Here is a 10,445-nt window from a genome sequence, read left to right on the forward strand (position 1 = left end):
TGGAACATAATCCGTTCCAGAAGACTGTTCGACTTCCGAAACGTTTGATAACCGAGGATCAATTGCTGGTCGGCAAATTCTTTTTTAAAAATGGACTTCCGTTCGACTTCCGAGGCACGTTCAAAAATGGAAGCAATTGCTTCCGGGTTGTCGGCGTTCACGTTCTGAATTGTTTGGCTTCTGAAATATTCAACAACCGAGGTTCCACTGTAATGCTTTTCATAGAGTAGGACTGTAGGAAGCACTGAGGATGAGTGTATGGAACCAAGTAGGCAGCAGCCCCAGGAAATTTGGGAACCACTGGCTTAGAAGTCCAGAGTATGGTACAGGCAATCCTCATTTTGCGTAAGGGTTTAGTTCTGGACCTCTGTGCAGGTCGGCGGACCACATGTGTTATGTATTCAGACTGGCTGCAGTTCTCACTCTGGGTCACCAGTATGCAAATGAAGGACTGAGAGTTGCTTTCACTGATTAGTTGGAATTCGTTACTGTTACAAGTTATTGAGCATTATATAAGGCAACCAGCTTCACTGTTGTTCAGAGACACTATTGCTTAAAAGAGCTGTGTGTGTCACCCATCTTTACCACAAGACATGTAAGCCTTTTTCACTCCTTTTTGTGACGTTTTAGGGCTATTTCTGGGTTTGGTGCCCTGCATGTGAGTAACGTGAGGAACAAAATCAGATGAGCTTACGACAATAAAACTCATGAGAGTTTAGCATATTATGCTTGTCACAAATAAACACACACACTCAACAAATGAAAAGAAAAAGCCATATGTTTTAACTTTATTCTCTTCTTTGAGGTTCTTAGAAATGTGATGAGATGCTACTTGAAATGTGTTTTACATGCAGTATTTCTTTTGATCAACATAACACCACAATGTGCAACTTACCTAGCATAAATGTGTTGTCATGTGTGTCATTTAAACCTCTTTTTAGGACTGCCATAATTACTTCCCTGGCTTTACCTTACTAGATTGCCAAAAACACAAGTTGGCCCTCGTGCGTCTGCTTTATTAGGGTTGCCAACTTACTAAAACTATGTTTAAAAAATACAGTATACATTTAAACATGACATTCTCGCTTTTGGGTTGAGAAACTTTATTTGAAAAGCCATCACTCATGATTACAATTAGATGGTATAGCAATAACTGCAGAAATCAGTTTCTTGCACAATAGCAATTATTATTTGCTAAAGTAATAGTTTTGTAATGTTTAGCCACATTACAAAACTATTACTTTAGCATATAGTTCACACCAACTTCTTACAAAGAGAACAATGATTGTACATAGTATGATTTGCCAATGCTGACTTAAAAATAAAAATCTATTCATAAAGGATAACCCAGGCTTCCTCAACCTCTGCCCTCCAAATGTTTTGAGACTACAATTCCCAGGATTCCTGACCACTGGTCCCACTAGCTAGGGATCATGGGAGTTGTAGGCCAAAAACATCTGGAGAGCCGAGGTTGAGGAAGCCTGGGATAACCAGAGAGTGAGTTCAGCATTCTTTCTGCTACTAACACAAATTGAGTAATCATGAATCGATACATTAGAGAGAAGTGATTATTTTTGAAGGACATCAAATTACATACAGTGGTACTTCAGGTTACATACGCTTCAGGTTACAGACTCAGCTAACCCAGAAATAGTTCTTCAGGTTAAGAACTTTGCTTCAGGATGAGAACAGAAATCGTGCTCCAGAGGCGCGGCGGCAGCAGGAAGTCCCATTAGCTAAAGTGGTGCTTCGGGTTAAGAACAGTTTCAGGTTAAGAACGAACCTCCGGAACAAATTAAGTACCTTACCGAGGTACCAGTCTACTAGGTATATTATATTCAGCTTCAGCCGCTGCCACACATTCTCATCAGGGAAGTGATTCTTCCCAAACAGAGCAGGACTGGTGAGGAAGTAAAACTCATCATAGCTGCAAAAGGAGAAGGTGGAATAGTGCCGTATTTCAAAACATATCCTAAATCAGCATCAGGGTCAAAAAGGCAAAGCTATCTAAGGATGAAGATGGAATAATTCTAGGGCTAGTCAGCAAAATCATAGTTTAGCATTTTGAGAATGAGCCGTAGCAAGCGTCAGCTTCACACACGCCCCACCATTGTTCATCAATCAGACATTTATTGTGTTTGACTAAAAGCCCTTACATGGGATGCGGGTTGCACTGTGGGTTAAACCACAGAGCCTAGGACTTGCCAATCAGAAGGTCGGCAGTTCGAATCTCTACGATGGGGTGAGCTCCCATTGCTTGGTCCCTGCTCCTGCCAACCTAGCAGTTTGAAAGCACACCAGTGCAAGTAGATAAATAGGTACCACTGTGGCAGGAAGGTAAACAGCATTTATGTGCACTCTGGTTTCCATCACGGTGTCGCAATGTGCCAGAAGTGGTTTAGTCCTGCTGGCCAAATGACCTGGAAAGCTGTCTGTGGACAAATGCTGGCTCCCTCGGCCTGAAAGCGAGATGAGCGCCACAACCCCGTAGTTGCCTTTGACTGGACTTAACCATCCAGGGTCCTTTACCTTTTTTTTTTTTAACACATCTGTAGCCTAGGATAAGCATTATACAGTGGTACCTCTGGATGTGAACAGGATCCGTTCCAGAGCCCTGTTCACATCCAGAAGTGAACGCAACCCGCTTCCATGCATGCGCATGACGTCATTTTGAGCATCTGCGCAAGCGGTGAAACCCAGAAGAAACGCGCTCCGTTACTTCCGGGTCACCGCGGAGCGCAACCCGAAAATATTCATCCCGAAGCTACTTCAACCCGAGGTATGACTGTACTCCAGAACCATTCAAAAAGATAAATAGATCGTTGGTGTTTACTTTATTTTGCTGCCCCCAAGACACTCCGATGCCAATGGCTTAATTCTTATTATTATCAGTCCCCTAGCCATCAAATAAAACATTCTAAAACATGATCGATGAAAAAACCAACCTGTGAAGGCAAGGGAAGCAAACTATACTTGTGTCCCACACTCTTGGCTGGGCCTTCTGTTGCCTAACAACATACCTGAAGGTGAACTTGCTATAGGAGTCATCCACATAACCGCTTGCCCATGTGCAGTCTAGTAGATGCCATTTTCCATCAAGATAAACAGCATTCCAGGCATGGCGGCCCTTCCCTTTAAAGTCGTCATTTCTGCAGCGGCCTGCCAAATATTTGCATTGTATCCCTGCAACTCTGAGGGATAAAGAAAGACACTCAGGAACCCTATAGTTGTCATAGCTTGAAAGCAAACGTCAGGTCAGCAAAAGAGGTTTGAAGACTCTCTCAAGGCAAATCTATAAAAATGTAGTATAAACACCGACAACCGGGAAACACTGGCCTGTGAGAGCTCCAGTTGGAGGACAGCCTTTACCAAAGGTGTCATGGGCTTTGAAGACGCTCGAACTCAGGACGCAATGGAGAAACGTGCTAAGAGGAAGGCACACTTGGCAAATCCACACCATGATCAACTGCTACCTGGAAACCAATGTATCCATTGTGGAAGGACGTGTGGATCCAGAATTGGCCTCCACAGTCACTTATGGTCTCATTGTTAAAACCATGTTTATGGAAGACAATCTTACTCAACTACGAGCCATCGCCAAAGAAGAGGAAGAAGAAGAAGTCAAGGGATTGTGGTTGCATTCACTCCTTTTTTTGACTGGATTAGTATTAGTATTAGTATTAGTATATATTAGTATTTATTAGTATTATTATCCCACTAAGTCATGTGTGGAAGAGACCCATTAAAATCAAGTTTGTCATTCTCCATTGAATTCAATGAATCTACTCAACTTGATACAACTGTACATATGCATTTTTACTTCAGCATTCATAATATAAAATAGCGGGAGCAGGGACCTGTGGTTCTCTAGATCAGGCTTCCTCAATCTTGACCCTCCAGAAGTTTTTGGCCTACAACTTGTTAGGATATTTCCATTCCACCTTAAAAGGGAGCAGGATGTTTGTGTTACAGCCTGCGTATTTCCTGTTTCACAGGATGTTTATGTTGTGTCTTTGCTTTCGTTTCTCTCTCTCTCTGCTGGAACACTGAAGCAGGCAGTCATGTTTTTCTTTGTTCTGATCAACGCAGAAATAAACTTGTAAATAATGCTCTTCTGAGTGCATCTTTCGCTGTGCATTATCTGCTGATAGAGCGTGCATCGGTTTTGGAATGTGGCAAGCTATTTCTGGAGCTCGTGTCGCTAATTGCTGATACTGCGTGTCTACGGGAGATCAAAGGACGTCCAGAGACGACGTGGAGTCATGATGGACTTTGTCTCCCTGGCAGTATCCCAACACAACTCCCAAGATCCCTAGCTAGCAGGACCAGTGATCAGGGATGATGGGAATTATAGTCTCAAAACATCTGGAGGGCTGAGTTTGAGGAAGCATACTCTAAGATCTCCCATCATCCTTGCCAAGTAAAAGCTTCTTCCCATGATGGCTGGGGTAATAGGATTTACCTGCACATTTCTTCAAAGAGTCGAGCATATCCACTACAAATAGCCTTTCCTGACCGAAGGACATCGGCTGGCTTATAAATCGCCTTATCTCTGTTACGGTAGCCTTCCACATCATATTCTGGAGAAATAAAGACAGTTGTGAAATGTCGCCTTTGAGTCTGCAATGCACAGTGAATGAGGGGCTGCAACAGCCTCACACAAAAGGCTACAGTGGTACCTCAGGTTACATACGCTTCAGGTTACGTACGCTTCAGGTTACACACTCCGCTAACCCAGAAATAGTGCTTCAGGTTAAGAACTTTGCTTCAGGATAAGAACAGAAATCGGGCTCTGGTGGCACGGCGGCAGCTGGAGGCCCCATTAGCTAAAGTGGTGCTTCAGGTTAAGAACAGTTTCAAGTTATGGTTTCAGTTCAGGAACAGTTTCAGTTTCACGGACCTCCAGAACAAATTAAGTACTTAACCCGAGGTACCACTGTATTCCATTCCACACTTCTGCTTGTCCTATCCCATACCTAGAAAGCATGGATCCGAATGGTTTTCTGTTTCCCCCGCCATTTTCCCTGGGAAAGCCCACGCTTGAACACTGAATCAGAGCAAACATCAATCCGCAGAAAACCTGATGGGTGTTTGCTCTGATTCAGCAGTAAAAATTGGGTTTTCCTGCAGGAAAGCAGCAGGACAAGTGAAAGTCTGGATGCATCTTCCTTGGTTGGCCATCAAAGCCCAATGTGTTACTGGATATCTGCTAGAGATCTGGATTCATGGAGGCAGGACTGTGATCAGTGCTGGATTTATGTATAAGCTAAACAAGCTACAGTGGTACCTCAGGATAAGAACTTAATTCATTCTGGAGGTCTGTTCTTAACCTGAAACGGCGGCAGACGATTTCTGTTCTCATCCTGAAGCAAAGTTCTTAAACCGAGGTACTATTTCTGGGTTAGCAGAGTCTGTAACCTGAAGCTTCTGCAACATGAAGCGTCTGTAACCTGAGGTACCACTGTATAGCTTAGCACCCCACTCTCTTGGGGGGCCCAAAAAACTTAAAGGAAAAACACAATTGGGTGTATATTTCCAAATTATAAGATAAAAAACAAATAAAATAAAACCTACATACAGCCACAGTGGTTTGTGTTGTGTAGGCTCCTATGATGTAAGTAATGGGCCCCGCCTGCTCCCTAAAATATCACTGGTTTGTTCATTTCTATATATAGGGTGCCTACATTCTGCTATTTATAATTATTAGATTATAAGTCTTTGTAAATTGTGTTTCTAAAGGAACTTTTGTTATTGCCAAATGCCAATGTGTTTGCATTATTAAGTTTGTTATGAATAAAAATCATTTTAAGTTAGAGCTGAATAATTATTTCACTATTAATATACTTCTTCTTAATTGTATTTCAGCTCAACAATTACTTTGATAAATTACATATTTTGTTATGTGCAAATGGCTTTAGATACCTTTTAACATCTATATGCAGCCGCTGGGAGAGATCATCAGGAGGTTTGGGCTGGGTGTTCATCAGTATGCAGATGATACCCAGCTCTACCTCTCTTTCAAATCAGAACCAGTGAAGGCGGTGACGGTCCTGTGTGAGTGTCTGGAGGCGGTTGGAGGATGGATGGCGGCAAACAGATTGAGATTGAATCCTGACAAGACAGAAGTACTGTTTCTGGGGGACAGGAGGCGGGCAGGTGTGGAGGATTCCCTGGTCCTGAATGGGGTAACTGTGCCCCTGAAGGACCAGGTGCGCAGCCTGGGAGTCATTTTGGACTCACAGCTGTCCATGGAGGCACAGGTTAAATCCGTGTCCAGGGCAGCTGTGTACCAGCTCCATCTGGTACGTAGGCTGAGACCCTATCTGCCCACGGACTGCCTTGCCAGAGTGGTGCATGCTCTGGTTATCTCCCGCTTGGACTACTGCAATGCGCTCTACGTGGGGCTACCTTTGAAGGTGACCCGGAAACTACAACTAATCCAGAATGCAGCGGCCAGACTGGTGACTGGGAGCAGCCGCCGAGACCATATAACACCGGTCTTGAAAGATCTACATTGGCTCCCAGTACGTTTCCGAGCACAATTCAAAGTGTTGGTGCTGACCTTTAAAGCCCTAAACGGCCTCGGTCCAGTATACCTGAAGGAGCGTCTCCACCCCCATTGCTCTACCCGGACACTGAGGTCCAGCACCGAGAGCCTTCTGGCGGTTCCCTCACTGCGAGAAGCCAAGTTACAGGGAACCAGGCAGAGGGCCTTCTCGGTAGTGGCGCCCTCCCTGTGGAACGCCCTCCCACCAGATGTCAAAGAGAACAACAACTACCAGACTTTTAGAAAACATCTGAAGGCAGCCCTGTTTAGGGAAGCTTTTAATGTTTGATGTATCACAGTATTTTAATATTCTTTTGGAAGCCGCCCAGAGTGGCTGGGGAGACCCAGCCAGATGGGCGGGGTATAAATAATAAATTATTATTATTATTATTATTATTAGGTCCATAAATTGCCATATAGCATATATTCAACACAAAAAGCAGCAACAATTTGTTGTTGACAAAGGACAGCTGGACATATAAAGGGCACCATTACCTTCAGTAGCTTAGGGCCTCATCAAACCTAAATCCGGCCCTGACTGTGATACAGGCTGATCTTTAAATTCTGGGAGCTGTTTAGAGACAAGGGGACCCCAACATGCAAAAAGGTAGCACCCCCACCTACCAATATGATGGCAAATCCACATCCAAATGGCTCGCACTTTCTCCAGGTCACTGTGGGCTTTTTGGAGCAAGACGCTCACCAGGTTTTCCACAGTATCCTTGAAATTCACCTGTTTCACAAAAAGGAAATAGATTTAGGAGCTGTTGACATGAATAAGGAGTACCCAGTTCCTTTTTTCTGTCTAAGCCTGACACTTGTTTAAAGAAAATGTGGGGTGTGTTTTTACAGGCACTTACAAGAGGGTCAGTCTTGCTGAACTCAGTGGGGCTACTCAGTGAGTAAAACTGCACAGCTGGTCAATCAAATGTATGTGTTTTAGCTGACTGATCAATTAGTGTCTTAAATTTGTCAAAAACTTGCCCCTGGGTAAAAAGTATTCTGAAAGATGCTTAAAAGGTAAAGGGTAAAGGTACCCCTGCCCGTACGGGCCAGTCTTGACAGACTCTAGGGTTGTGCGCCCATCTCACTCAAGAGGCCAGGGGCCAGCGCTGTCCGGAAACACTTCCAGGACACGTGGCCAGCGTGACATCGCTGCTCTGGCGAGCCAGAGCCGCACACGGAAACGCCGTTTACCTTCCCGCTAGTAAGCGGTCCCTATTTATCTACTTGCACCCGGGGGTGCTTTCGAACTGCTAGGTTGGCAGGCGCTGGGACCGAACAACGGGAGCGCACCCCGCCGCGGGGATTTGAACCGCCGACCTTTCGATCGGCAAGCCATAGGCGCTGAGGCTTTTACCAACAGCGCCACCCGCATCCCCGAAAGATGCTTAAGCTTTCCTTTTTCTTGGGTACACAGGTGTACACCTGAAAACAGGTGCTCTATTGTGTTAGAACATGTGCAAGACAGGAGCATCCTCTTTTGTGACTCACAATGTTCCCCATTGCCTCCTATCAGGAGAGCACACTTGAAGGTGCAGTGGAACCTTGGTTCTCGAATGGCTCAGTTGACGAACAAATCGGAACCCAAACGCCGCAAACCCAGAAGCTAAATGCTTTGGTTTGCAAACTTTCTTCGGAAGCCGAATGTCCGATGTGGCTGTCGGCTATTGTTTCTGGGGCGCCTGCACCAATTGGAAGCCGTGCCTTGGTTTTTGAACGTTTCGGAAGTCGAATGGACTTCCAGAATGGATTACGTTCAAGAACCAACGTACAGTGGTGCCTCGCAAGACGAAAAGAATCCGTTCCGCGAGTCTCTTCGTCTTGCGGTTTTTTTCGTCTTGCGAAGCAAGCCCATTAGCGGATTAGCGCTATTAGCGGTTTAGCGGCTATTAGCGGCTATTAAAGGCTTAAGGGATTAGCGGATTAGCTGCTAAAAGGCTATTAGCGCCTTAGATCAGCTGATAAGCAGCTTAGATCAGCTGTTAAGCGGCTTAGCGATCAGCTGTTAAGCGGCTTAGCGAACAGCTGTTAAGCGGCTTAGGGGCTTGGTGAAAAGGGGGGGAGGGGGAAAAAACCCAGGAATCGCAAGGCATTTTCGTCTTGCGAAGCAAGCCCATAGCAAATTCGTCCTGCGAAGCACCTCCAAAACGGAAAACCCTTTCGTCTAGCGGGTTTTCCGTCTTGCGAGGCATTCGTCTTGCGGGGCACCACTGTACTATCAAATTCCAAATCCACATGAAAAAAAACCTCAGCATTCTAGCAGATTCCTTAGGTAAAGGTAAAGGGACCCCTGGCTATTAGGTCCAGTCATGGCCGACTCTGGGGTTGCGGTGCTCATCTCACTTTATTGGCCGAGGGAGCCGGCGTACAGCTTCCAGGTCATGAAGCCAGCATGACTAAGCCGCTTCTGGCGAACCAGAGCAGTGCATGGAAACGCCATTTACCTTCCCGCCGGAGTGGTACCTATTTATCTACTTGGACTTTGACATGCTTTCTAACTGCTAGGTGGGCAGGAGCAGGGACCGAGCAACGGGAGATCAGCCCGTCGCGGGGATTTGAACCGCCGACCTTCTGATTGACAAGTCCTAGGCTCTGTGGTTTAACCCACAGCGCCACCTGTGTCTCTTTACCACCCACGGCCTTTTAAGCAGATTCCTTACAGGACTATAATTCCACACTGTATATATCACAATAATAGACAGCATACCTTCAATGCATGGGCATCTAGTTCCTTAAACTGCATCAAGTCCACCAGTATCGATTTCTCATCAGATTGTTCCTGGGACAGAGTTGATCCTTGTTCTCCTTTCATCTTGAAAGGCTACAAAATGGTTATTCTTGGGATGAGACAATATGTACATTAAAACATATATTGCAACGCCCACCATTAGCCATGCTGGCAGAGACAGATGGGAGGACAACACCATCTGTATATTTTATATAGCAGTGGTGGGGAACCTGGGGGCCTCCAGAGGTTGCTCGATCCCGATCAGGCCCAGCAGACTTGGCAAAGGGATGATGGGAGTTGCAGTCCAATAACCTCTGGAGGATGACAGGTTCCCCATCCTCGCCTTAGTGATTGGTGGGAATTGTAATTTGTCAGGAGTTTCCTGCAGCCAATCGGAAGCCGCACCTTCTGTATTAAATATTTTATTAGACTTTGCATAGAAAAATGAAACAACAAAAAATAAACAACAACACAAAAGAAATAAGAAATACATTAAAGCACAAAAACAAAACAGCAAAAAGTATCAAATGAATACAATTTTATCCTCCTTATATTCCTTGCATTAACTTGTTTCTCCAACCTCCCCAGACCTCCCTCCTCTCCCTTCCAAATCATATATTCGGACAACAAATCCCTTCCCTCTGTCTTAATTAGTTTTTGTCTTAGTTTTGGTGTCTTAATAAAACTTAATTTTCTTGTATCTTAAAATATTGGGTCTTTTTTAGTTTTTAAATTTTTTACTAATAACCTTTTATGTTCAATCAGATGTCATCAAACATTCATTATCTTATAATGTTTCTGTAGATATTCTTTAAACTTCCTCCAATCTTCTTTCACCGTCTCTTCTCCCTGGTCTCTGATTCTGCCGGTCATTTCCGCCAATTCCATGTAGTCCATTACTTTCATCTGCCATTCTTCCAGGGTGGGTAGTTCTTGTGTCTTCCCGGAAGCCGCACCTTCTGAACAGGATGCTTGAATAGTTGGGCCATTGGCCTGATCCTGCAGGCTCTTTTTATGTTCTTACGTTGGAGGTATGCTGCCTTTGTGCATGGCTGTTCCACTTACCTCTCATCTTAAAGCCATAATAAACGAGTGAGTGCCTGAGCATGTGCAGAGTGCCACCCTCCCTCAGTGGCAAAATAAATAATCACTGCTTTTACTTGGAGC

At 44.8% G+C, this 10,445-nt stretch overlaps 1 protein-coding gene across 1 annotated transcript; it reads right to left on the reverse strand.

Annotated features, from left to right (window-relative positions):
- Positions 1 to 632: 632 nt before the first annotated feature.
- LOC310672861 (kyphoscoliosis peptidase-like) lies at positions 633 to 9,399 on the reverse strand (the record flags this gene model as incomplete). The annotated part of the gene is made up of 6 exons (XM_083430515.1): positions 9,258 to 9,399; positions 7,172 to 7,280; positions 4,463 to 4,580; positions 3,021 to 3,191; positions 1,809 to 1,927; positions 633 to 652 (listed from the first exon to the last, which is right to left on the reverse strand). Exons 1-6 carry the CDS (start codon positions 9,360 to 9,362, stop codon positions 633 to 635), a joined length of 642 nt encoding a protein of 213 aa, XP_083286641.1. The 5' UTR covers positions 9,363 to 9,399.
- Between the last annotated feature and the right edge of the window lie 1,046 nt (positions 9,400 to 10,445).

The sequence above is a fragment of the Podarcis tiliguerta genome (assembly GCF_965153285.1).
Source record: "Podarcis tiliguerta genome assembly, chromosome: 2".
NCBI classification, from domain to species: Eukaryota; Metazoa; Chordata; class Lepidosauria; order Squamata; family Lacertidae; genus Podarcis; species Podarcis tiliguerta.